A 27,772-nucleotide genomic window follows, 5' to 3' on the forward strand; every position below is an offset into this window, starting at 1 on the left:
GGTGATTTACAGGTAACTAGGGAAATATTGAAATGTGATCTGCCACACCATTGTCTTGAGAAATATGGTAGTCTCAAAAGCAAAATGGGATGATATTTGAATTAGTGTTAATTCACTTTAAGTTTTTTAATCAGGTTTTCTAACAGGCCCAATTTAATCAAAAACATTTTCTGAACCAATCACAGATAGAGCAGGGCGATATGGCCAAAAATATTTATCACGATATATATTTGAAAATTTGCGATAACGATATAACCGACGATATAATTGATGTGAGACAAAATACAACTCCACAACATTACTAGCGCAAAAAGACAACCTTCCATTTATTTTCACATAAACAAGCAGCTGTTTTTATGTACATTAAAGCTTTATAAAAATGTAACAGTGCAAATGCAAATTCCTTGCTGAAAGTTTAACCAAAAGGCATTTCCAGTAGAAATGGGCTGACATATCCTGAGCATAACCATGTATAATATCCACTGAAGTTAAAAAGAGGTGCTTTGCAACATTAAACTGCAGTGTGCAGTACGCATTTTTCGGACCATAAGGTGCACGGGATTATAAGGCACATTAAGCGAAACAAAGCAGTCAGATAAATCAAACTTTATTAAACTCATTCTTCTTGCTTCCTCCATTTCTGTACCATTGATTCATTAATGTTGAATTCTCTGGTAGCTGCTCTATTCCCATGTTGTTGCAGTATATTAATGACTAACCTCGTATTGTGGATGGATTATCTCAGTTGTTCTCCTGACTGAAGTTTGGTCCGTTTACAGTATCCTGCCATGCGATTGCATTTGTCTCTAACCATGAAGAACCTTCACGTTAACTTTTATAAGTGGAAAAGTGTTAGTGTTCGTCCTCCAGCTTCACTGTTTATGTTATGCTAACATAGCTGTATCGCTAGCGATCACGTAGCACATCCTTATATACCAGCTAGCCCAACTTCAGTAACCCTACAAACGTCACTGCTGTTTAGTTTCCTGTCTTCATTTATGTTGGAAGTGATAGCAGAGCTGTACGTTTGATTTTTTTCAGAAATCTCTCAGTCAGAACATGCTATATCATGCTTAGGTAACTAGCGAAACTAGCGAGCTAACTTCCGCTAGCTTCCTGCTAACTTCTAACTCCGTTAAATGTAATAACTTTTGTTTTCATGGATGCCTGGAAGTTAAACTTTATAGTTACACCTGGTAAAGCAGCAATGCTGATCGTTTTATTAAAGATGAAAGAATTTAGACAGTTTTTAACTCTAAGTGATGCTGCAGTGTTGTTTGACCTGAAGCTTACGGAGTTTAGGACCCAGATTACTCCCAGATTTAAGAGCATCTTAGTCCGACAAATATGACAATGACAACGGCTGCTTGCATGTTCTGCAAAAAAATGTGCTTTGTTGTGTATCTGACGGACAAACACCAAACCAGTTCCACATCACGGAAGTTGCACCATTTTTACAAACCAATGCTGGTTCATCTGTTTCACTCAACAATCGGCCATGTGCGTATGAAAACAAAGGCACTGCGCATGCGCGTTTTACTCCCATTCTATCGCGATATTTCATTTTCCTATCGTTGCCTAACATTATACCGGTATTACCGTGAACGGTATAATATGGCCCAGCCCTAATCACAGATATATAAACTAGTTTGATTGATTTTTTTATTATCTGCATTTTGAAAAAGTAAAAGACTATAGACAAGTAAAGCAGTGTTGTTATGTTAACCTAATTAAATACACTCAATTAGGTTACATTTAATTAAATATTTGACCCAAACTTTAGCTCTTATCCATTATTACTGACAGATGAGTCAATTCTTATTTATCAAATACAATATATAAAATATATTAAAAAGGTAAAATGGTAAAAACAAAAAAAGAGAAAGAAAAAAGTCATGCAAGTGAGTTATGACAAATTCTAGCTGTCACGAATGCAAAAATATTTTGCAAAAACAGACTAGTGAGTTTATTCTGGAGCAGCTCATAGGTTTAGTTAGCAGCAAAAGATACAATGTTCTTGGTTAAAAACCAATTCTGCTCTTAGATCAGTGAAGAATATCTTCCTGTATTCGTTTGGGCCACTCACAGAAATGAAGCAATGGTGTGACTGACTTGCGATCCATTAAATCCTCTTAGCATGGACAAATTGGGCATGTTAGGGAGTTAACACGAACGCAGGCAGATGGAAGTCAATCTGATATACATTACATATTAATTCAGTTTAAAGTGAAGACTGTCAACTGTGCTCAAATGTCAAACAAGCTGATCCAGTGGTAATCAGGGGGAGGAAGTGTGTGTGTGTGTGTGTGTGTGTGTGTGTGTGTGTGTGTGTGTGTGTGTGTGTGTGTACACAACAAGCTGTAATAACGACATATTTCAATGAAAGTCTCGGCAGTATTGAATATGATGGCACACCAGTGATTACCAACATTTGACTGGTTAGTTTTCATTTCCAACGTTATGGTGGACGTTCTGGAGTCGATAGATAAAAAAACGATCCAGTTTTGATGCATGTCTGTCACTACTTGAAATTCTCCACAAAGAGTTTCAAGCTTTCTGTAATTCAGTGAAGCAGAGCACAGCCTTCGGAGAACTGGCAGAATCATTCACAGAGGGAATGACGTGACTCTCAGAAGAAGACAAAGAAAGTCGGAGGAACCATTGGTAGGTTTTAAACCCCTTTATGAAGTGCTCCAGCTAACAATGGCAATAGCAATGAATTTCAGTATCATTTTCTGACATTGTTTTCTAATGTTACATTTTGACAGCTTGTCTACTGAAGACAGTAAAAGTTAGAATAAAACAAAGTTTTAATGTCTTGATATAAAGTGCCTTGAGGTGACTGTTGTTGTGATTTGGCACTATATAAATAAAATCACTCACTAAGAGGCATTGTGTGCAGGCTTATCATTAGTAAATAAGATGTGTTGGTGCAGTAGAAAGAAAGTCAAAGGTTCATTTCATGACAGAAATCAGTGATGCAGATTGAAAACAAACATTACCTGAAACACTAGCAAGCAAAAGTGCAAAAACGCAGAGTCATTCATATGACTTAGAAGTGTCTGTTTATGTAGACTTGCTCTCTAAACAGTGTTAAAACGTTAGCTAACATTAGCCAACTTTAACTGTAACTTTAACCTTCAGTCTGCTGGCCAAGGAACTGATGTACTTTATTGTCTTCGTTTGTTACAGTTTCTTAATGTGGTCAAACTGGGCTTAGGTGATTGTTTACAGTACAGTTAGATTAGAGCTGGGCGATAGAACGATAACGATATGTATCGCGATATAACTTTTACTCGATAGAGAGATTAAGCTATCGCGATAGACCTCGCCGCTCTTGTCCTCTTAAAAAAAAAAAAAAAAAAAAAGGTCAGCCAATCCAAATTAAGTAGCGCAGAGCCGAACCAATCACAGCCGCAGCGTCACGTCGCGTGACTTGTTACATACAGCACAAGTGCCAAGCCACACGTGTGTTTGTTTGGGAAGCAGCCAGCGCATAATGGAGGAAATGAGTGTGCCGACTAGAAAAATCAACCGAGCGTGACCGAAGAGAAAACAGATGATGGTTCCAATGCCGGAGAGATTGTCGAACGGAAGAGCCATAGAAGTTCCGTAGTGTGAAGGTATTTCAGCTATTTCAAGTCTGACAAAAAACAGAGTAGCGTGCACTGTAAATTGTGCCGAAAGCAAGTCTGGAAATACAATAAACTGGTGCATGCGTCACACTGTGCGCCACGTTATTGTTTCGGTGAAATGAATTTCTACAATACTGTTAATTCTACTCTCTGCAGTGTTTAAATGCTTACATATACACACAGTTACTGTCCCTCCACACATACGACTCGGTTCTGTTTCTATGCCCCAGCTTTGTTTACTTTTTCCCACCGAGTCTTCTAGACTTCTGATTGGCCAACATTTCGGCACGGTTAGGAATCTAGCGCCACCTGCTGCTTTGGCATGTTCATAGCAGCGTTTTCCTTCATTTCTGCCTTTATGTGTGGACGGGATTATTTTTTAAAAAGAAAACGGAAAATCTCAGTTTTCAAAAATACCCGTGTACGTGTGGACGTAGCCTCAGTCTCTGACTGGAAGCGCTAATTCGTCATTCGGCTTTTGTCAGACTAAAGTAACTGTTAAAACTGTTTGAAAAGCTCAGCTATACAACAAGGAGAGATTGAGAATTTCCTTTTAGTTCTCAGTTTATTTGATACTGACAAAAGTTAGTCAGTTTTGTCTGTTCTTCTGTAAAACAAACTAAGATTTATTTTTAGAATTAATATTTTGTTTCTAAGTGGAATTGACAATTTAGTCTGTTTTGTTTGTTCTATTTTGAAACTTAAACGCTTTAGCGGCTGCCTTTTGTGTAGTTTGCAATATTTGCCTTTATTTAGCTGAAAAAGTCTCATGTTCCTTAAGTACATCTACCCTGTTGAACTTATTATGGGAAATAAATATTTAAAAACAAGCTGCTGATTATTTCACATTTTACTTGTGAGCAACGGCACATTTAAATCTTACAAATATAGTTATTTGGCTTATATCGTGATAGATATCGTTATCGCCTGAAATGAAAAAAACATATCGTGATATGAAAAAATCTCATATCGCCCAGCTCTAAGTTAGATGGACATTAGCTATTGTCCAACAGCCCTTATTCAATATTAGAATATTGCTATAAACCTTATTGGACTGTAAATCTGTTTCCCTGTTCATTTGACCTTTTGAGTGACAGAGGACGATAGTGAAGGAGAGGAGGAAAAGAAACAAGCAGCGATGGACTTGTAGTGGTAGTGGTCAGACCAGGTCATCATCACGGATGCCTCCGTACTTTGACAGCCCCTGTAGCCCCTGTTTGAGTATGTTCACTGATTATTGGTTATTACTGGTTATTTCACATAACTAAGCAGTGTGTTATGCTGTTATCAAATGTGCATATGCAGTGAGAACCAGGTGAGAAAATAGACTGATAATGAAGTTGGGTAGAAAGCAATAACTGCTGAACAAAGAAGAAAGAAAAAGAAAACCAAGATGCGTTTCATGGATACTTTGTACCACACTTAAAATACTGTGGGACATTTTAAATAAAACATATTCTTTAATATGAATGGTAACAGTTAACAGCCTTCAGAAGTAAAGCATGAGGGTGGCAGTATCATGCTGTGGGGAAGACTTTCAGGAGCGGGATCTGAGAGACTATTCAGAGTCAAAGGTTCAATGCAGCAGCGTACAGAGGCATCCTTGATGATGACCTGGTCTGAGCGCTCTGGCGGGGCAAAGGTTTATCTTCCCACAGGACCACAACCCCAAGCACACAGCCAAGATAAGAAAGAAATGGGTTTGGGACCTCACTGAGTGTTTCTGCATGGCCCAGCTGGAGCCCAGACTTGAACCCAGTTGAACACTGGAGAGATCTGAAAATGACACAGATGCTCCACATCATACCTGGTGGAGCCTGAGAGGTTCAGCAAAGAATATTTTGAGACAATAGGTGTGCCTGGCTTGTAGCATCATACTCATAAAGACTTCAGGCTGCAATTGTAAATCTCTAAAGGTGCTTCAACAAAGTACTAAGCAAAGGCTGTGAATAATTATGTACATGTTATAATTTTTGGTTTATTATGTTTAAAAACTGTTTGTTTAACTTTTTTAATTTAATGGTAAATGGACTGATTCTTATATAGTGCTTTGCTACTCTCCTGGAGTACTCAAAGCACTCTATACAACATGCCTCATTCACACAAGCACTTCTAAACACAAGTGCAAACTGAACTACATTCACACGATGAACGCATCGGAGGGCAACTCAGGGTTAGTATCTTGCCCAAGGATATTCGGCACGCAGACTGGGGAAGCCAAGGATCGAACCACCAACCTTCCGATCAGTAGCTGATCTGCTCGACCACCTGAGCCACAGCCACCCCAAAGTCCATTTTGGAATAAAGTTGTAACATGACAAAATGTGGAGCAAGTGAAGTGCTGTGGATATTTTCCAGGTGCACCGTAGTCTTGGAACTGATGACCTGTGTTGAACCTGCACAATAAAGAGAGGGTTTGCACAAATTTGAAAACCAGCTCTCTTAACAGTTTGCTTCTTGTCCAGGTGTGTGGAGCAGCAGTCTGATTGCATCTGTACTGAATAACTGCTTTAGTTGCTTGATGATTTGGTGGACTGTCTCCATGTGGTTAGGAGACCAAAATAACCTTGTGTGTATTTCTCCTCTTATCTACTATATTACATTAGTAGTATTAATAGTTCTTTAACTTACTTTTGAAAGTTCTGATTGTCACATTTGATCCTTTGCCTCATGTTTAATGACTAAAGCTCAACTGTAAAAGTCTTGTAATATACTGAAATCCAAATAACGTTCTTTTGAAAGTAGCATTGTAATGTGTACACAGCTAAACTTAGATGAAGAGAACTGGTTAAGAGACATGACCAGAAACTGACAGGACAGACTTCAGTTTCAATGACCAGCTTCCTCAGGAAATTCTGCAGAAACGCATGGTCCTGTTCCCAATTCAAACACAGACACACCCATACAAGACAGACATATATCAACATACAGCACACATCCACTCAGACATGGAGGGTACCCACAGAAGAACACACACCCATACACTCCCATTACAGCATCTTCAATAGATGGTCACATTATCGCTACAGTAACCACCAGACTCCTCCATGTTATTTCCAGCAATCACCATGAGCATGCAATCTTTTAGATTTTGCAGCCTGTTTTGTTCATCACATTGTCTCCAGTCTGCTGTTCCACCTGCTAGTCAGAATCCAGAGCAGCCCACCTATCCTTGGTATCACAAGCATATCATGTTCTCCAACAGTCTTCAGTAAAGATAAAACACTCTCTCCCACCACCTAGGATTCTTCCATAGATCTCCTTCTTGTACTCTGTTGCCTACAGCAGATTATGTAACTTCTATCACCTTGAGTACATACCATCCTCTTCTCCTGTGGTTGCAGGATTCTTCTTTGTCGCTTAGAAAGACAACAGTCTCAGGCCATGCATCAATTACCACATTTCGGACCAAATTACAATAAAAAAAAAAATCAACTCCCTCTGAAAGTTCAGCTTTCTAATAACTTCAAAGGGCCACTGTTTTCACAAACCTTACAAATTGTAAGTATTTTAAGTTTCTATGCCCTTTGGACTCACAAGCACCCTGCAGTGTTTTAGCCACTAATGCTGTGATTTCCCTTATCTCTTAATGTTTGTATATCTCTACAATATCCTAAACTTTTCCAGAAGTCTGAAGAAACACCATGTCCATTTGTGGCATGTGCTACAGAGTCTACTGGAGAACTCGTTATATGTTAAAGCAGAGAAATGTGAGTCCCATGGGTCACCTTACTTGGTTTTGTATTTGAGGGTGGGCAAATGAAGACCAATCTGGAGTAAGTCAAAGCAGCCGTGAACTGGCACACCCTCACGACTCAGAAGCAGTTTCAGCGCTTCCTAGGATTTGCAAATTTTATTACTGAAGTTGACGCCTCTACCTCTGGTGTTGGTACACCCCTCTCCCAACGGTCCACTCTAGAAAGTAAACTATAGCCTTGCTCTTTTTTTCCTGTCATCTAACTGTTGATGAGTGCCATTGTAATGTCAGAAAATGGGAGCCGCAAGCTGTAAAGTTAGCATTAGAGGAGTAGCAACATTGTTTGTGGCAACACCCAAACACCCATTTGTCGTTTAGTCTGTTCAGAAATATCTAAATCAGGGGTGTCAAACTCAAATACACAGTGGGCCAAAATTCAAAACTGGAACAAAGTCGCGGGCTAACGTTAATATTTATTGAAAAAAAAAAAAATCTTCCTCCAGATATAAGAATGAATCTTTTCTTATGGACTCAAACAAGTTTTGCTGAAAAACTGAATATGGAACAAGCAAAGCTTAATACTAAACAATATATATATTAGCTGTATAATACCAGTAGGCCAGCTCTAATAGTAATTTGGTATGGCTTCGCGGGCCAAATGTAATTAGGCTGCGGGCCAAATTTGGCCCGCGGGCCAGAGTTTGACACCTATGATCTAAATGATTGAATTCTCATCAGGCTCCATGGTCACTGCTTTTTGGATATTTTGACTTTGCCTCAGAGGATGAAACGGCCGAACCAGAAAACATCCTGCCATCCACATGCTTCATTGGCTCCCTCACCTGGGAGAAGGATCACCAGGTATCACCAGCTTTCAAGCCTTGGAAGCTGGTGCTACTAATTCCTACAGGTGTTCCAACTTTTCTGGATTACTTACAGCCCCGTCTGTCTGCATAAAGCAGTGTTGGACACACTGTGGTACCCTCGTCAGCATCAGCTGAACAGTACTGTGCTGCAGAAAGCAGTGTGTTGGTACAAACATGGTGAGAAAAAGGCAATTAACAATGGAAGAGAGACGGACCATCATAACTCTTATAAATGTAGGTCTGTCCTACAGAGAGACTGCAAAGAAAGTCAAGGTGTCAGTGAGTCCAGTTTCCTTCTGCAATATGAAACAAACTGTGACAGGAAGAGTCTGACAGACCCAGAGACACGACTGAATCAGGTCATGTGATGGCGGCTCACAGGACAACAGCTTCAAGCAGCTTAACAGTGCTCGTAGTAAGAAAGTCTGTTTCAGCTGTGAAGAGAAGACTTCAAGCTGCAGGTTTGACAGGATGAGTTGCAGCGAGAAAGCCAGGCAAGACAAAGAGGCTTGTCTGTGCCATGAAACACCAACACTGGACTGCTGAAGACTGGAAGAAGGTATTATGGACCGATGGATCAAATGTGAAATCTTCAGTTCATCACACAGGATCTTTGTCATCGAGTAGGTGAAAGGATGGATCCACAGTGTGTGTCATCACCTGTCAAACATGGAGGAGGAAGTGTGATGGTCTGGGGCTGTTTGCTGGATCCAGGGTCGGCGACTTGTAGAGTGGGAGGCACCATGAACCAAAACAGCTACCACAGCATTCATGCAGCACCCTCTGGTATGGTGCCAACTAGGTCGGGGCATGAACCCGACCATTATCTTGCCTCATGATGAAGCAAGATAATGACCCCAAACATAAGTTGAAGCTGTGCCAGAACTACCTCAGGAATAAAGATGGTGAGCTTGAAAACATGGAGTGTCCAGCACAGTCTCCAGACGTAAACCCCATCGAGCTGGTTTGGGATGAACTGGACAGAAGAGTGAAACCAAAGCAACCTACAAGGTCCACATTTATGGGAACTTCTGCTACAGATATGGGAGAATATCTGATTTCTGTTGTAGACAGAAGCCACAGGTGTGTTCAGCTGTTATATCTGCCAAAGGGGCTACTTTGATGAGTCAAAAGTTTAGAAGGTCTATAGGTTATTTGTACTATGCTTTCATTGTAAGTGAATGAGATATTAAAATAAAAAATAAAAAATAAAATGTTTTCAATAAAAAACTGGATAATTGGGGTGTTCTAAAATGGTAGTGTATAGTGTATATACGATTTCCTGGTATACCGATTACACATCAGAGCTACAAAGAATCAGAAGAAAGCGCTTTATAATAATAGATTGGATTTATATAGCGCTTTTCAAGGCACCCAAAGCACTTTACAATACCACTATTCATTCACTCTCACATTCACACACTGGTGGAGGCAGCTACAGTTGTAGCCACAGCTGCCCTGGGGCAGACTGACAGAGGTGAGGCTGCCATATCGCGCCATCGGCCCCTCTGGCCAACACCAGTAGGCAATTAGGGTAAAGTGTCTTGCCCAGGGACACAACGACCAGGACAGAGAGCCCAGGGATCGAACCGGCGACCTTCCGGTTACAGATGCGATTCCCAACCCCCTGAGCCACGGTCGCTTTGCCAGGACCGATCGGAGGCAAACTTCATTTCAATACCACTGCATACCACGAAGCACTTTAACATTACGTTACCATCTAAATGCAAAACACGTTGCAGCGAGCACAAACTGTGGGAGCTGTTAGCGCTAGCAGTTAGCGTACCAAAAAAGGTGTCAGCAGCCCAAACTTGATGAAATAACTGGCTTCAGGAGCACAATTTGTTAGTCAACATCGGACAAACATACAAATTCTCTCACAAAGTAGATTGTTCTGGACTGTAGACCACTATCAGTGGTACAAGATAGGGGGTTAGAAAATGTGCTACAGTAGCATCAGGTGATCCAACTTTCCAAGTGCCGAAAGACTATTTCAAGTAAAATTCAACAACTGTGTGTGTGTGTGTGTGTGTGTGTGCGCGTGCATGTGTGCGCATGTGTGTGTGTGTGTGTCTGCAGCAAAGGAGAGACACAGAGAAAGATGTGAACACATACATTTTTGATGAAGGTTCCAGTCAACAAACCAGTCAAACACTCACAGATGTCCACTGGGAGCCTCGTAGCATTTAATTCAATACAACTACCGAATCAGGAACCTTTGAACACTCTCTGTTTTCTCCAGCTCACCTCAGAAATTGCTTTTTACAAATTACTTACTAAACACTTTGAGGTGATTCACGAGGACTTTGACAAATCTGTTTATTCATCAGTGGATACACAGCTACCAGTAAGGTTGTGCTGCTTTTAATTCAGTACCCGAAAGGTGACGTGAGGATAGGAGAGGATTAGAGCTGAAAGTGGATTACTTAAAGGGATGATTCATGATGTACAGGAAAAAGTGTGAGAGCGCAGTGATTAATGAGGCATTCAAAACCTACTTTCTATCATCATTGTTGGCTAACTGATTTTTTTTCCTGCAAATTAGAAACACAAAAGGTAAACCAATACACTGACCACTTATCTACACACACATTCACCATTCAGGGACCTAAAGAACTAAGTTTCCACCAGCCGCCATGGTTCATGTTCATATGAACACACAGCTGAGCCGTGCAGCAGAAGCTACCTGCTCATGTCCAGGTTCAGTACAGCTGGTAGCTCAGTATAATGAAATCACTGTTACCTGCTTCTTTTAGTTTCTCAAACAACGCTTGTTTGGTATGTGGCTAAAATGTGGCACGACCTCTGAGTTACTGGTTTCTCAGTAACCTGGTTGACTTAAAGTGGTTAAACAATTAGCGCTGTTTTACTGCATCGCACATTCCTCAGATACTTTTAACACACAAAGGTGCATCTTTGTTTTAATGAGTTTAAAACCAAGTGCACATGCTTCTAAATAAAGTACCATCGATCAGATGTCGGTTTTTTGTCACAGCAAAGAATCAGCTTATCTTCTGCCAAACCTAAACAGACATGCCGAAAAACTAATATTGAATTTTAAGAATTTTTATTGAAGACTTAAACAACGACCATGTATCTATCTAATGTATCCTATTAGCTTACTGTTCCCAATATGCTGGAAAAAGTGGAAAGCGCTAGTAAAGTTGATAAGTAGGCATATCCAGCTCTTAAACCTCACTGGCAGAAGTGGAGACAGCAGATCACCTGCTCTGTCAGCTGCTAAAACTAGCAAATGTGACCACAGACATGTTTGTCACAATTATATTACCTTCCGAAGTGCAAAGTGGTATTCCTTGCATACCTGATGGCTTGTATGTTTTGCACATGGCACTTGTTCATAGATATTCACTTTATTGTTTGTTAGTAAACTGGCTGCTAACTACTACAGTACATCTCTCCTGCTTTGAGTCTCCTTCTGCTTGGGATGATGCATAATTCACAAAGACAGAGTAGAGTGAGAATGAAAGGCTAAAGCACAAATGAAAGTGAAGAGGAGCGGGGGGAGCGGGTTAGCTCAGTGCATTGAGCCGGCGCCTACATGCCATATGGCTGAAAGCGGCCGGCCTGAGTTCAAGTCTGACCTGTGACCCTTTGCCACATATCTGCCCTGCTTTCCTGTTGTTGCTTCACTGATCTGTCTGATAAAAGCTGGAAAAGGCCAAAAAAAAACAAGAAACTTGACAAAGATTGGTTTCTGATATTTATATTGTAAGATTCTTTTTAGTTGCATTTTTTAATCACATTGGTCATTATCTCTAAATAATTTACACGTGTTTTAGAAGAATAAATTTAGAATATATGCTAAAAGCTGTATTTGTTTACTTTCAGTAAGATATCAGTTTCTCTCCATAATGTATTCAGAAAGCAGCCAATCGACCAATCCATACCAGCCAGCCTCATTAAGCATGTCATTTATGCCTTAACAAAAATTAATCTAAATTCTCTCTAGTTTGGAAGAGGCCCCTGCATCCCTCACCTATCACTGCTCTGCAGAAGGCAGCCAGGCGGATCGGCAAAGGAGGGAGAGCCAGACATAAATCAACAATGGGAATGGGTCCCAGCATGGAGGCTCCAAATCAAGGTCGGGAGAAAGCAGCCTATCAAACTACAAGGGTCAATAGATAAAAGGTTGTTAGGTGTGTGTGTGTGTGTGTGTGTGTGTGTGTGTGTGTGTGTGTGTGTGTGTGTGTGTCGTTTATCTTTAAATTAATGATAATCTTTTAACGTACATTTTTTAATTATTATTATTTCTGTTTGCTTGCATTGCACATTATGTGTCAGAGCAGCCTGAGCTTTTGGCTTCACATTAGCTGTTCAGACATCGGTGTCATTATTTCGGAAACACTGCATCAGAATATATTACATAAGGCTGAGGTAAACAGTAAATGGACCTGTATTTATAAAGCGCTTTTCTACTCTGCGCACTCAAAGATATACATAAACAGTCCACTTTAACCAGTACACACACCACATGACTGATAATGGGTGACTACTAGTCCCAAGGATTTATTCTATAGTCCATTCATCATACTTCTGAGAATACAAATCCATAAAAGTGCTGAGCATGTTAATATTACATTCAGTACATACAGAGAATATGTGGAGGAGTAGCAGCTCTACTCTCCCAAATAGCAAAGTCCTCAGTTTATTTATAAAGGAGATGCAAGCCACCAATGTGAGTGAGTGCGGAGGACAGCTTTGAGTGCTCAGAGTAGGAAAGCACAATATAGGAACCAGTTCATATACACAAGTGGTCTGCGTATAATAATGCAACAATAACAGGCTTAACAAAGAGAGTAACAGTTATGTTGGGCCCATCTAGAAGTAAACCCACCTGCCTGCCCACTATTACACCACCTATTACACCACCTATTACACCACCTACTACTTCACCTATTACACCACCTATAACACGACATATTACACCACCTACTACTTCACCTATTACACCACCTATTACACCACCTATAACACCACATATTACACCACCTACTACTTCACCTATTACACCACCTATAACACGACATATTACACCACCTACTACTTCACCTATTACACCACCTATTACACCACCTTCATGTGTTTTAAAAACTAGAGAAACGCTTTGTTAATTGTATGTTTTTTATGTTCCAACGTGAGAAGTTCTGTTTTGTATTCAGTGTAGCCTGTTTTTATGTTTCCCTTCGTCTTTTTCTCTCTTGTTTTGTTAACTTTATCCACAATTGTTCAATAAAAATATTCTGAGTAAAAAAAAACTAGAGAAACTTGTACCTGTGTTGATCTGCTTCTGTTTCCTGAAACTGTGCCAGTTTTGACAGATGGTTAGATGGTAACAGATTCAAAAGTGGGCTCTCTCTCTTACAGCAATATAATCTTCTGACGTCACCTTTATCATATTCATTATCTTACGTTACCATCATTTTTTTAATCCATCAGTCTAAAGACAGAACAAACTTGGACAAATGCTTCCCTGAGCTGAGACTACAGACATGTCTTTATAGGTTTCATTCTATTCATGTAAAAACCATATTGTAGGAAACGTCAGCAAACGCATCCCAAAGAATCAGGCTTTAAGACAAAAAACAAGAAACTAAATGGAAACTAAACTAAATTCTGAAAGATCCCTGCCCAAATGTCCCATTTAGAATTGTTATAAATCTTCTAAATAGTAAAGGATGAAGGCAAATAACAGGTCTGATAGCAGGATAACAAAATGTTCTTATATATTGGACTGGCTCTGGGAGCAGACAGGTCAGTATACAGAAAGTGTGGCTTCCCCTCTCAAGCAGACAGTCCTCCACTCTGCACATGATGTTAAACGTTAGGCAGTCTTCTCCAGTTCTCAAAAGCAACCAAAAGACACGAATCAATGCACAAACACTTCTTCCCTCCATGTGAGTTAAATGCCTTCCTTCAATCAGCTGTACAAAGGCAAAGCAGCTGAGCTACCACCAAGACAGAGAGAAAAAGGAAAGCCCTCATACCTCCTCCTACCTCGAAGACAGATTAAAAGAGTCTAATCTTTAAACTCCAGATTCCCTGGCCTTTGTCTGTGTGCTGGGGATGTGGCATCAGCCCAAATGGGATGGAAATTCTATATTTGTGAAAGGTTAAGAGAAGCACGCCAAAGTCTACGAAACACGGAGGAAAAGAGAAGAATAAATGTATTTAAATGACATCTGATCTAAATTAATTAAACAAAAAAAGAGTCCAGGGACTTTTTCATCTAAGTGGTATTGATTATCTTATAAGGAGTCAGATTATTGTGTCTACTTAGTAGCTGAAGGATGGTGGTTTGGACAAATGTGTATTGATTGTGAATAATTAAATTCATGGAAAGAGTTTTCAGCGCACATAAAAGGAGAGGTGCTGGGATCTATTTCATGTACCAGTGGTACTGTTCACAGAGAAAGAAGCGAATTTTCGGAGCTCAGGATTTATCAAATGACAAGAAGTTTCTATGTAAAGTCAATCAACGTGCCTTTTATTTGGCCTGTAGGGAGGAAATAAGTAAAGGAGGTTTCTTTAAATAGAAATCAATTTCACCCTGGCTACACACATCTGTAAAGCAATTGAAACACAGCTCCAGCAAAATTGTCAGCACAAAAGGATGTGATATAAAGCACCTGCCATCGTGTGATTGGGTAAAGAAAAGGGACTCGGGGGGGCCCGTTCTCTGGAAAGGCATCCTTATCACTGCCTGCAGGGCCGATGTCATTAACCTGGACTTCACTAACTGTGGCTGGATTAGATTCTGATTTTATGGTGTAATCATACAAAAACACATCCACACGCTCGCCCAGATTCCTGCTGTGACAGCGGAGGGAAAAAAGCCAAGTTATGTGCGAAAGGACAATGTTTTAACATTCTTATTATGAAGTTATTTTCACTAAAGTCGGCTATATACTGTCCCAGCTAAAGCCCATTCTTATTTGAGCTAGTTCAGCTTTGCCTCTTAGAGCGAAACCACGTAGGAGTAAGAATATAGGCGGGGTTACACTGCTTATTAGCCACATGCTAACACAAACGCTGTTTCAGAAACAGAAGATGTCAGAAGATCTTTCAAATAAAGTCTCATTACAGTAGAAAAGGGGAACATAACTATACCCTGGAAGACGTCGCTACCAACCGCCAGGATACTGAGAGGCTGACACGCCAAGTTCAAACTTTTTAGCAGTTTTAGTCCTGTCTAAATCCTTCAGGATCAATAGCAGCAGGATTTCTAGGTGTTTTACCTTCGCTGCAGAAGCGGCCCTTGTATTCTGTTTTGGAGCAGTCACAAACCGGTTCTCCGTCCACCACTGTGCACATCCCACCATTCTCACACGGGTTCACGGTGCACCATCCTTCCGACTCCAGCGGCACGTTAAGGCTTCCTAGGAACAGGGGCTGTGAGATGCCGTATTTGAGGTCTGCGATTGTGCCACTGAAGGGCTGCATGTTTCGCACTGTAGGCAGTGTAAGTGCACCGCTGCGGATATCCTGAGGCACTCCACCTAGGAACAGGTCGCTGACTATTTTCATGAACTGACGCTGAGGCTTTACCTCGCCTGCTTTGGCTTGGCCGTCCAGCACCAGCACTGTGCGCAGGTTGTACCTGCTCAGGGTGGCAAAGTGCCAGCTGCTGTCATCTACCCGTCTGTCTGACACAACAGTGGTCTCAGCACAGTCGATGCTGAAGCGCAGCCGCAGTAGTCCCTCCGCCACTGAGAGCTGTAGAAAGTCACAGTAACCTCCATCGTCAAAGTACAGCAACAGTGCGTCTGAGGCCTCTGTCTTAAACTGGAAGCTGAGGTCACCGCGGGTGCTGGCATCCCAGCGGAGGTAGCGTGCCCACTGACCTGGTGTACCTAAAAACTCCAGTCCCAGGCATGTGCTGAGGAACACATGCAGCCTGATAGAAAAACCTACAAGATCCATAGCTGTAAGTAATTTCTTAATCCAAAAAAATGTCTGACGAGAATTCGGTTAGATTCAAATCTCAGGGACTGGACTCAGTTTCAGGGTTCCACAGTTCAATCTTCAATATAGATATATTTGGATAAACATTTATTATAAAAAAATATGTCTTTAAAAGAGGGAAAGGGCAATAGCAGGAGAACAGTCGTTGTAGTTAACAGTCGTAAGGTAAATTGTCCAGGTGTTGCAGGGCAGTGATTGTTGTCCTTTTAAATGTTACCGAGCAAGCTGACAGAAGGAGGAGACCTTTAAGACGTCGCCCTGCTCTTCAGACCGGACGAAGATGGAGACTTGTGGTGCGAGGTCATGTGAGTGGAATTTCCTCCTTCATTTTGTCTGCTGGGATGTGGAGCTGGCAGGGGAGCCGCTGGCCTTTTGCAGTTACATCCCTGTCACAAAACAGAAGGCACATGGTTACAATGAGTCCACTATGCAGCACACATGCTAGACCACTGCAGCTCTGTTCCAGGCTGTTCACATGGATGCAGTTTCAGTGGCAGACACAGACACAAAGTGGAGCACTAAAATGCATCTGTGCACATAGCAGCTAGGAAAACACTTGTTGTAAAAAATGCAGTTTTGTTTATTAGAATTTCATCATCTTTATTTCATATTCAGAGATGTGCAGAGATAATCAGAGGGAAAAACCAGGTTACACACTCAGCTGTGAATGGTCCACTAAATACATTCAACCTTTTCTTTCTAACCTGCACGCTGCAGAAAACAATCCTGAATAACAGTGCCTGTGAAATCACTGCATTTTTCCCTCCTCCACAAAGGTTGTTGGGAGTTATCGGTCATCTGCTAGGGAAATTAGTCTCATTATTCTCATGGCAGTGCATGACTATCAGTCAGCCAGGCGCACTGCCTTTATCTGATGACCAGCCTGGAGAGACAGCTTTCAGCTTCAGCTTTCAGCTGAATAAAAAGAAGCACAGAAAAAACACAAGCAGGCACGGATCCACTAGCTAAATACTATTTTATTTAATAAAATCTCAGTTTATATATTTTTTAATACAGACAAGTTGTACACTCGGTCTTTTATATTCCAAAAAATTATATTTATGCTTTCTGTATGAACTGTCAAGTCCTTCCACAGTACTATCCAAACATCTTGAGACACCTCTCGTTGCTTTACTTATTTCTTGATTTATTCACGTCCAAGGACAAAGAACAACGAGCTTACAGTGAGCCTGAGGTTCAATAGTTTTTCATCATAGCTGCTTTTCACTCATTTTCAATCCGGTCCATTTTCAGAGCTGTTTGCTTTTGTTTTTAGTTAAGCTTCCCAACACTAACCTATGAAGCACTCAAGCATCAAAAAGCACCAAACTCAAGAGAGGACAGCATAGAAAAGAACTCATTTTAAACTACATCGTCTTTAGTCTAATCTATAAAAAACAAATAACAAACACAACACAAAGATAAGCATCGAATGGTCTTTTTGCACCAATAACTTGACATATCTCAGAACACATCTGACCTTTAAGAATTGAAGGAAACTGGACACCTGGAGGACAAAAGAAGAAGTGTCAGGCCTAAAAAACTACACACAGCAGATAATATCTGAAAACCATGTCTTTAAGAAACAGCGAAACATTTAAAGACACAGAGGCTAAGACTTGCTCCTGGACCCTCAGTTCATCCGGCTTGTGTTCACTGGAGCGCCGTTAGAAAGGTCTCACGTAGCTGTCATGGAGCCGATCTTAAGGAAGAAAAAAAGTGATCTATGCCAAATTACACAAGCACTCGTCTACAAACATCTGTGGCAACTGGACTTACAGTATGATGAACACAAGTATTGAAATTTGTAGGTGAAACTGTCAGAAAAGCAGCACAAAAGTGAGTGTGTACAGCAATGTGTAAGCCCCGGTGGAGGCTCTGTTATGGTTCGGGGCTTCATTTCAGCCAGTGCTGCAGAGGAAGTGTTCAAAATTGGTGGAGTTATATTTTCTACACCACAGTGCTAAAAATAAAAAATAATAAAGGAACACTTGGGGAAAAACTGGCTATCTGTACTGATATGGACTGGGTAGCAACTAAAAGATGCCACATCAGGGCAGGGATGGAAATGAAAAGGGGAAAAGAAACACAGGAGGCTAGTCTGAAATGTCATTGCAGCAACTCAAAATAGTACCCAGTAATTTGTATGGTCCTCATGTGCTTTTATGCATGCCTGACAACATTGAGCAGGATGGTGTCCTGGGGAACTCCTCCCAGATCTGGACCAGGGCTTTACTGAGCTCCTGGACAGTCTGAGATGCAACCTGGCAGGGCCAGATGGACCGAAACATAATGAACCAGAGATGTTTTTTGGCTTCAGGTCAGGCAATGGAGTCCTTGATCCTCTAGGAAGTCCACATGAGACCAGCCACTGCATAAAGAAGAACCCCGACAATGTGTCAAGTCTGACGATCTGTCTATCATCCCGATACCGATCAGGTGCCTCTGTGTAACCTGAAGAGGTCTGAGCGTCCCTCTATGGTTATATCGCTCAGACCATCATATGGCCACCAAACCGGTCGTGCTAAAAAAAGTTACAGGCAGCACAACCTTCTTTCTCCGTGTCTGTCACATGTGCTTAAGGTGAACCTGTGGTAGACCTGCTGATTCTGATATATATGGCACATCCCAGTCGTATTCCACAGTGTGGGGCAGTGATCACAAGCCCCTCTAGAGGACGGTGGGTCAACCTCATGAAGTCTGTTTCTGATTGTTTGGTCCGAGACCTTCGCACCTGTGGCCTGACAGAGGTCATTTTGTACGGCTCTACCGATCTTAATCCTGTTGTAAGAGGCCCCCGCCTGTAAAACCATTCTTGTTTTGTGGCTGTCTCTTTGTTGCTCCTCTGTTGTCTCATTAACACCAAGGCACCTCAAAGTGATTAGCAACACCTGTTACCTGCAGTGCATCTGGAAAGTATTCACATTTTGTCCCGTCACAGCCTTATTCCAAAGTGGATTCAATTTATTTTCACCTCATAATTCTTTGCATTATAGCCCTTAATGAGAAGATGAAAAAACAGCTTAAATTCCTGTAAATGTATTAAAAATAAAGAACAAAAATGTAACACGTACATAAGTATTCACAGCTTTTGCTAAATATTATGTTGAACCACCTCTGACAGCAATTCCAGCCTTCATGAGTGTGATGCTAGAAGCTTGGCACGCCTGTCTTTGCAGAAGCTCGATTGCTCCACCAGGTTGCATGGTGAGCATCGGTGCACAGCCATTTTCATATCTCTCCAGAGATGTTCAATCAGGTTCAAGTCTGGGCTCTGGTCTTGCATCTTAAGGACATTAACAGAGTGGTTAACATTAAGGATGTCTCTGTAAATTCCTGCATTCATCTTTCTCTTGACCCTGACTAGTCTCACAGTTCCTGCTGGGCCTAAACTTCTACTACTCACCTGGGTTTTTTGAGGAGGTTTCACCCTAGTAGGGAAACAGCAATAGTAGGATAGAGAATTTTGTTTCTCGTGGTCTGGGAGTCCTTTGTCAATTTCAAGACCCTGCTTCTTACTTTCATCCTCCACTTCCAATTCTGAGTGTCAGGACAGAGACTGAATATTTATGTACATTTTTATTCCTTTTAATTTTTAATACATTTGCAAGAATTTCATTCAAACATTTTTCACTTTGTAATTATGGGTCATTGTGTGTAGAATTTAAGGTGAAAATGAATTGAATCCATTTTGGAATACTTTCTGGATGCGCTGTAACTGATCGGAGCAAGATCACAGAAGTTTAGTTGACTTAATGCTACACTCTGAATAAACAGGGTTCCTTTAACTGTTTGGATCAGTGAAATTTCCCTAAAATTTACTAAATACTAAAATGTGCAAAAAAAAATTTTAAAAAAAATTGGTGCCTTACTAAAGTAATCTGAGTAGTTTTTGTGCACATAATGAATCAGACGAGGAAATGTATACAGCTGTACATTTAATTCACCAGCAGGTCATGTCCCACTGTGATCTACAGCAACCAGTTTTTCTCACCATCGCAGTAAAATAAATCTTTCTAGAATTCAAAGTTTCCCGACATATTCCGACATGGAGCCATGAAATTGTGAACACGGGTAAGGGCGGATAAATTACAGCGAAATTATAAAATCAAAGAACGCAGGCCAACCTGAGCGTGGAGGAGGCATGTAAACATAATAATAATCCATATCTCCACTGCAACAAGTACGTCCTCCACTCCTGAGTGATAACTGAAAACAATATCTTTGAATAATCAACATGAAGTTCGACTTTTTCTGTTCTGTTCATGCGCACTGCTCCCTGTTATATAATAATCAGGGTAATATTTAGCAGGCATTGTTACAGGCCTGCACCGAAAAGTCATTAATATTAGAAATTAATATTAGTGTTGGAACTGGCAATGTTTCCAATACATATTCTGTCGTGCATACAATGTTTCTAATATATATTTGTGTACAATATTACTACGTAGAATTATTACTGCTGCATTTTCTCTCTCAGTGTGTGTGTGTGTGTGTGTGTGTGTGTGTGTGTGTAAAACCCCATTATAAATAAGACATAACTAAAATTAAGCTCTTTTTTTTCATGCACAGCATTAGGATCAGTTAAACTTCATAGTTGATCATGATGAAGGACTTTGATACATTTTCACATGACAACTTTACGTTTAAAGACTTTTAATTTGGTGTCACAAACTGACAAAAATTATACAAAAATGTTACCTTCATGACTTTGATCTAAAACAGTCTTCTAACATAAATGTAATAGTGACACTTACAGCAATGATGTGGGTTTTTTATTTGTACACACAGTACTGATGTATTTTGTTGTTGTATGTGATAATTATTATTAAATGTATGAAGATCGGCCGACCAGAGTATTTCACAAAGCTTCTTCTGTACACGGTCTACAATAAGAATAAATCATCTTTTTAAAAATGAAACCGTAGATCAGCCCTTTGAATATTTACACTCTCGGTGAGTTTATTGAAACACCACCCGAATCCTTTGCTGTGTCTCGGGGTGGGAGCTCTGGCGAGATGTCATGTGACAACTGTTTGGGTGAAAAATCTTCACCACTCATTTTTCAGCTCTTTTGAAATGTGGGCTCGTTATACTGTGGATCATGATTAATTATGAAGTCTTAACCAGATGTCACTGCAAATTGTTTTCTGGGCTAAACTGTGTCAACTACTCATACAGCCTCAGTATGTGCCCAGTGGTACGAGTTATGCAAACCATTTGCACAGGAATGCTCACCTCTGTGAACACACCAGTATAAACATGCAGTGCAGTCGTGTTAATATCGCTGGACACTTTTCAAGTATAAACTGAGAAGTGAAATCAAGAAATATTTTAATATATTGTTTTACACGGACACACATAACATTTTGTTTTATGTTGTTGATCATTACTTGGTTGTTTGCTTGGGTTACCATGGTAATACAACTTGATGTAACCCAGTAAAGTAAAGCAGCCAAAAAAGGCCAAACTGGCATTACTGACATAAATTAAGCCATTTTTGACGGAGAGAGTCTCTGCAGTGTCTGCTTAGCAGAAATAACAGAATTCAAAACGAAACCAGAGCAGAGACAGCCACGGATGTTTGCATCATCATATCACTGAACCTCCAAAACGATCCTCGTAAGACTTTTACGTGTTGTGTGATGATTGTGTCATATGACTCTATCAGCACACACAATGTCTACAGTGGGCTGGTTCTTTTAGAGCACCTTTCACTCAGACCACTTTATAGAACATGTTTCATTCACACATCTAAGTGAATGCACACAGCGTGCATTCATACTCCAACGAATCCGTCGGGATCAGTTCAGGGTTCAGTAAATTGCCCAAGGGTACTTCAGCATGCCGACTAGGGCAGCCAGGATTTAAAATACCAGCCTTTCAATTAGTACACCTGCACTATCTCACTGTGCTATGCTGAACCCCTCAATTATCAGCTGCTCCACTCTTGGAAACACTTCTCTTCTTCATTAATGCCAAAGATGATTATTAAATGTTGCATTTAGAAGCAAACTTTATCATTTCATTTACTTGGATATTAAGGATGTTAAGAATGTGCATGTTATATTACTCGAGTAGCAGCCATCATCTACAAAACATTTTGCATCACTTTAATACGCATCCCAAAAAATTAATTACATTTTTTAAAAGACCTGCAGGATGGTGAGAACATAATGTTTAGCTGATTTACTGAAAACAGGAACTTCCAGCTAGCAGCACAGGCTGCAGGTACAGTTCAAATCCTTTGAAATCTTCTATGAATGTTCAAATGAGTAAAATCTTGATTTTTAAATGTTCTGTGGTTGTAGTCGTAATTTGCATTATCAGCCCCACATGGGCATCGCAGTATTAGCCAGTAAGAAATTGAGGATGCAAGTCTGCAGTTTTGGTTTCAGGATGTGTACACTCTGCACGACGCGTGTGCACACGTGTGTGTCTTTTGTTGCTGTGTGAGAAGTGTTGGGGGTTAAAAGGCTAAACGGCATGGATCATTGTTCTCGGTAAAAGGCTCCTTTGACGAACCCCACAGGGACGAGTCCACATACACTCACTGACAAAAGGCAGCAGCACACTGAATCCTATTAAGAGCCACACGGACTGGAGTGAAGCGTGTGTGTGTGTGTGTGTGTGTGTGTGTGTGTGTGTGTGTGTGTGTGTGTGTGTGTGTGTGTGTGTGTGTGTGTGTGTGTGTGTGCAAATGCAGATGAAAGCGACCAATCGGCTGGCCTCTTGTGTTTAAATTGATGCTACTTGCCAGTAATTTTACAGCAGGTGCCCTGATCACAAGCGTAACCCGTTGCACAAAAACACACACGCATGCGGTAATGCTGTCCAGATGCAGAGACAAAATGTCCTCCATAGCTTAACGATAATATCTCAGGCTACAGATTTTTGGGACGCGCTTATCTCACTGAGAGTAAAGCCTCCAGATACGTACAGAGACACTGGCCATTTTGCCTCTCACAGCGGATTCAAAGAAGTGCCATTTTCTTTGCTGGCTTTATTGCTGCAGTGGTACAAAATCATTTGAGCAGCACATGCATGCTGACAGTGGCGAGGAGGAGGAGGAGAGACAGCAGAAGGAAAGATGAGTGGAAACAGAGATGGAGGAGGGAGGGATGTTCCACCTCATCCATTCCCACTCATGCATTTCACAAAACACCCTAACACTATTCTTCATCACACTGCAAACACATACTCCAAGTCTGTAACAGACCTTTCCTGGTACACAGAGCAGCACTGATCCACCATTTTAGGCAGATGCATTTGGGCTCAGTTCTTCTACACAGACTGGATGTGACGATGTGCTGTGATGTCCTGAAACCTCTGGACAAGCCGCTGAGATAGCGTGTATTTGTTCCTCAATAGAACGTCTCTTTGCTTCTCTGTACTCGTGTGTTTATTCCTTTGGCATGAAATGAAACATGAAATTACAGATGAGATTAAGAGATGGTCAAATGATCATTGTTCAGCTTTTTTAGACAGTAATAATGTTTTTTGATAATTCTAACAGACATGAAAATCATGCCATGAAAATCTCATATGACGACAACCTAACAATCCATCATATGTACCAAGGTACTGGCAAAATGTGCAGAATCTCTATTAGAAGTCGACTAAAATAAATCATTTCATCTTTTTAAGGTGGAAATTGTAATTTGTTTGACTGAAAACATTGTTGGGTTTTGGTTTTTTTTGTTTGTTTGTTTGTTTATTTGTTTTTTGTTTTATATTTTTATTCATACAATTATCAAACAATTCAACGTATCAACAGAGAAACGTCGTGGAAACCAAATATATTCATTATTAAATTCTGACCCTAAAACCTTCAGCATGAAATGAGTCAACGTTCAGTCTCATTTTCTTTGCTGACCTGTTAAAAGCTTCCATATTTTATTACTGCAGATTGTTCGTTTTTAAATAAACTACAAGTTCATTAAATTAAATAACAGCAACATAAAAGAAAGCTAAGCTGAGGGACGGTGTGTGTGTGTGTTTGTGGAGCAAAGGAAGGGAGAGAGCGGGAGGGGGGTGTATTTGGCAGCGGTTGCGCGTGGGCACCGTGTTGTTATCCAGCTTCTCAGCAGGCAGGACACGCCTTCCCTGGGCTCCGTGATTTCTGCTGCAGCACCCTTCACGGCATTACATCACCCAGTCAGAGAGCACCCAGCACCCCACAAACTCCCACAGCCTCGTGCACGTGTGCTCAACGACACCACAGACGCCTATACTTTACCAACGGCAGTACACGCAACACGCGAGCGCACGCGTACAGCATACACTCCATAAGTCTAATCACGAGTGTGCACGTTCGAATAAAAAGAATAAACGACTGCACGTGTACGCGACAGCCAAAGCACGGATATACACCTCTCAGCCACACACACACCGCCACCACCCGTTTACGTAACACCAGACAGCCTAATAGCTGAGGACTTTTTTCATTTGATTGAAGGTATTTTAATCACCTTATATTTCTCATGTTATCCAAAAACTCGGTTATTGAATTGCCCATCATTAAGCCTAAAACCTTCATCAGAAATAACTTGTATTTTCAGGCTGACACATACAATTTTAAATGATCAGTTGTTCACAAAATTGAGATTTTTTATGGCCCAACTATGACACACTCACAACGAAAAAATGCAGAAAACGACCAAACTAAAGAAAAGAGCATTCTCCAGAATGCTGCGTATTATTTGACTCTCCCCGCCCAGTGGGATTAGTGGTACCTTGAGAGCCCTTGGCTTTTTACACTTGATTTGTCAGCGTAGTTAATCGGCTGCCAACCACGGGGGAAAAGGGACAGCCAAATTACCCGAATCACCCCCACCCTCCACACTACCACCACCACCCTAACCTTAAATTAGGATGAAGGAAAATTAAAGGGGTGTTTTATATTTCTGCATCAAACACGCGTCGTATTCTGAGGCGTTTTTCAGTATATATCAACCCAACACTGGATCACATGTTAATAATGAACACACATTTACAATCAGATTTAACACAACCTGCCGAGAAATATTTAAAAATAATCAAACGAAAGATTTTTTTTCTTCCTAGAACTGTCAGCCTCGGAGAATATTAGCCATTTAAAGTGTAGGTGATGAGACATCATTGGGCCCTTTGCAGGGGAAACAGACGCATTCTCTAGGTTTGGGTTACGCCCATCCACAGAAGCGTTAAAAAATCCAGATTAGGAATTCCCCGTGCATAAAAGCACAAAAAAAATCTAATCCTATTAACTCTACAAATCCGACACATCGAAATATGCACTGCAGCGGCGAAGAAAAAAAGATCTAATTGCCATCCGCCTGAACTCATTTTCACTCTTGTTCATGGGTTCGAAGTAGAGCTGATGTTAGACGGCGTCAGATCGAGGCCTTGATTGTTATTTTGCGGCAGACGGTGGATTCTTATACAAGCGCGGGGCCTTTTGTTTTTGTCCTGTGGAAAACAGTCAGATTTGATGTAAATGAGACATCCTGCATTTGCCGCAGTGTAAAAAAAATGGTGTAAAAGGGGGAAAACACTGTCCAATTAAAATGACATTTTATTTATTTATTTATTTATTTTGTTGTTGTTGTTAAATGAATTCGAGTTGATCTTATAATCGGGCCCAGTTAAAACAGGCCCCTTCAGCAAATGTGGAGTGATGCAGATGAAAAAAAGTTGTAAGCTTATTGTGCGCCATGAAAGGCAGTTTGCTGAGAGGAGCAGTCAGCAAACCTCCCTGCTGTTACTGCGGACGCCATTTGATCCACAGGGGAAAAACCAAAATCCAAAAACTCCTTTTACGGAAATGAAATTTTCCTCACATATAATCGCTATGCTCCATTTCAGCGGAGCACGTTCGTTTTCCAAGCAAATGCTAAAACTGAACCGGCTATTATTGATCTTGATAGAGTAATGTGAAGGCTTTTAAAGAATTCCGTTGAGTTGCGCTTAGCTTAAAAAAAATCAGAAAAATGGGGGATGATTGAGGAATGTGGTGGTTATTTCATGGCGAGGAAGCGTGCAGCCTGCCGCCGCGCGCTGTCCATCTCCGGAAGGTCATGAATCAAACTGCTCAAATGACACGAAATGACATGAAGCTAAATGTAAAGATTGTAGGCTGGGTTTGTGGGGCCTAAAGGGCGTCGCAGTGTGTTTGACATTCCAGCATAAAAGCTGCAGACAAGAACAATGCGCGGACACTGGACACCTGGCGTTCACCTCATCTATTATTCATCATTTTAAAAACGAGTTCTGCAGGTTTCCCTCAAAGCCCCGTTTTTTATATTCAACACGAGCATGTTTATTTGTGTATGTGTGAAATATAATGAAACGAAAATTGAGCATTTCTGTTGTAAACACCGAGAGAGCGGAGGGGGGTGTAATTCTACACCCGCCAGTCACTGTGCGTCTGTTCCATCAGACCAATTTAGAAGACAACATGGCAGAAATTCTCATTTTCAGCCCCTCAGACGCGACTTTTCCTTCAAGGAGACTCGGCACATTCGCCGTTTCGGTGCGTAAAAATTGTGAGTGAAGGGGAAACTCCCGTAAAAGTGGCTAGTCCCGTGGTACCTGTCCGTCAGGAGTGGAAACTCGATCCGCCTCTTCCCCATATTTTCCCTGGAACATGCTCCTGTCTCAGTTCAAGTCATACGTGGATAAATGATATGGACAGACTAGACTACACAGACGACGTTACTGACCTTAGTTAAACAGACAGCCAAGAGTATCCAACTGCTAAAATCCAACTCCACAGAGATCTTTTTTCCTCTTCTAGTCCAGACTTGTGTTTTGTTTTTTTAAGCAGCAGTGTTTCCGGCGCCGGTGGTGCTGATGTAGAGACGGTACAGTGACAGCTTTATCCTTCCTTACAGGTGCGACGACCACGGTGCATCATGGGCACAAAAGCCGCTGTTAGCTCGGTGCCACTTGCAGCGGCTGCAGGCGAAAGGCGCACACGCGCGCGCCACCCAGGTCCGCCCTCTCCTCAGCACCAGTACACGCCATTTAAAGGCATACTGGTTAATAACGGCCCGCTCTTTCGCACTCACACACCTCTAAATATGGTCTTTTGCGCTTTAGGCTGGTAATAGGCTTTGTCAGGAGGTGTGGTGCTTCACTTTATCACCGTGGGTCAGCAGCATACCAGATCTTTCGGGCTTCACATGTGGAGAAGAGCATGATGTAAGGTGTAGCTGCACTCAGCCATTGATTTGTGCTGTGTTTACAGTGTAATCGATATTACTGATAACCTGACTGATTATGCATTACATTGTTTTTGTTTTAACCATAATTGAAGAATATGTGACAAAAAAGTTTTCTTTAAATTACCTTTTTTTTAATAACTCCCTTTATTGTGGCCTTTCTCTGTAGCTGAGATAAGAAGATCTTCACTAAAGAGAAGCTTTATTAGAGGAGGAGCCTGTCAGCAGCAGGCTAACAGTGCTGCTATCCAAGGTGCTGAAATGCCCGCAGACACCTCATAAAATGTTTCACCTTTATTATCTTTTGCAGTGCTCACTGAGGGAAATTAATTCATCACCTGTATAATAACATGCTTCAGATTATTGGGTAGTACATATATTTGGTGA

The 27,772-nt window shown here is 41.0% G+C and overlaps 1 protein-coding gene across 8 annotated transcripts in view; it reads right to left on the minus strand.

Annotated features, from left to right (window-relative positions):
- Window positions 1–27,181, minus strand: part of nrxn3a (neurexin 3a) — a 209,377-nt gene extending 182,196 nt beyond the window's left edge. For 4 of the 8 annotated variants that reach the window (XM_085440780.1, XM_085440779.1, XM_085440778.1 and 1 more), the window contains exons 1-2: window positions 26,885–27,171; window positions 15,455–16,567 (exon numbers count right to left, since the gene is read on the minus strand). In XM_085440780.1, coding sequence (XP_085296906.1) covers window positions 15,455–16,139 — 685 coding nt within the window. In that variant the 5' untranslated portion in view covers window positions 16,140–16,567; window positions 26,885–27,171. Of the gene's footprint in view, window positions 1–15,454; window positions 16,568–26,884 lie in introns of all 8 variants that reach the window. The other 4 variants (XR_014916650.1, XR_014916649.1, XR_014916648.1 and 1 more) reach the window with 2 other exon arrangements.
- Between the last annotated feature and the right edge of the window lie 591 nt (window positions 27,182–27,772).

The sequence above is a fragment of the Copadichromis virginalis genome, linkage group LG19 (assembly GCF_057382275.1).
Source record: "Copadichromis virginalis isolate Kocher_CV1m ecotype Utaka linkage group LG19, C_Virginalis_male_GT1.1, whole genome shotgun sequence".
Taxonomy (NCBI): domain Eukaryota; kingdom Metazoa; phylum Chordata; class Actinopteri; order Cichliformes; family Cichlidae; genus Copadichromis; species Copadichromis virginalis.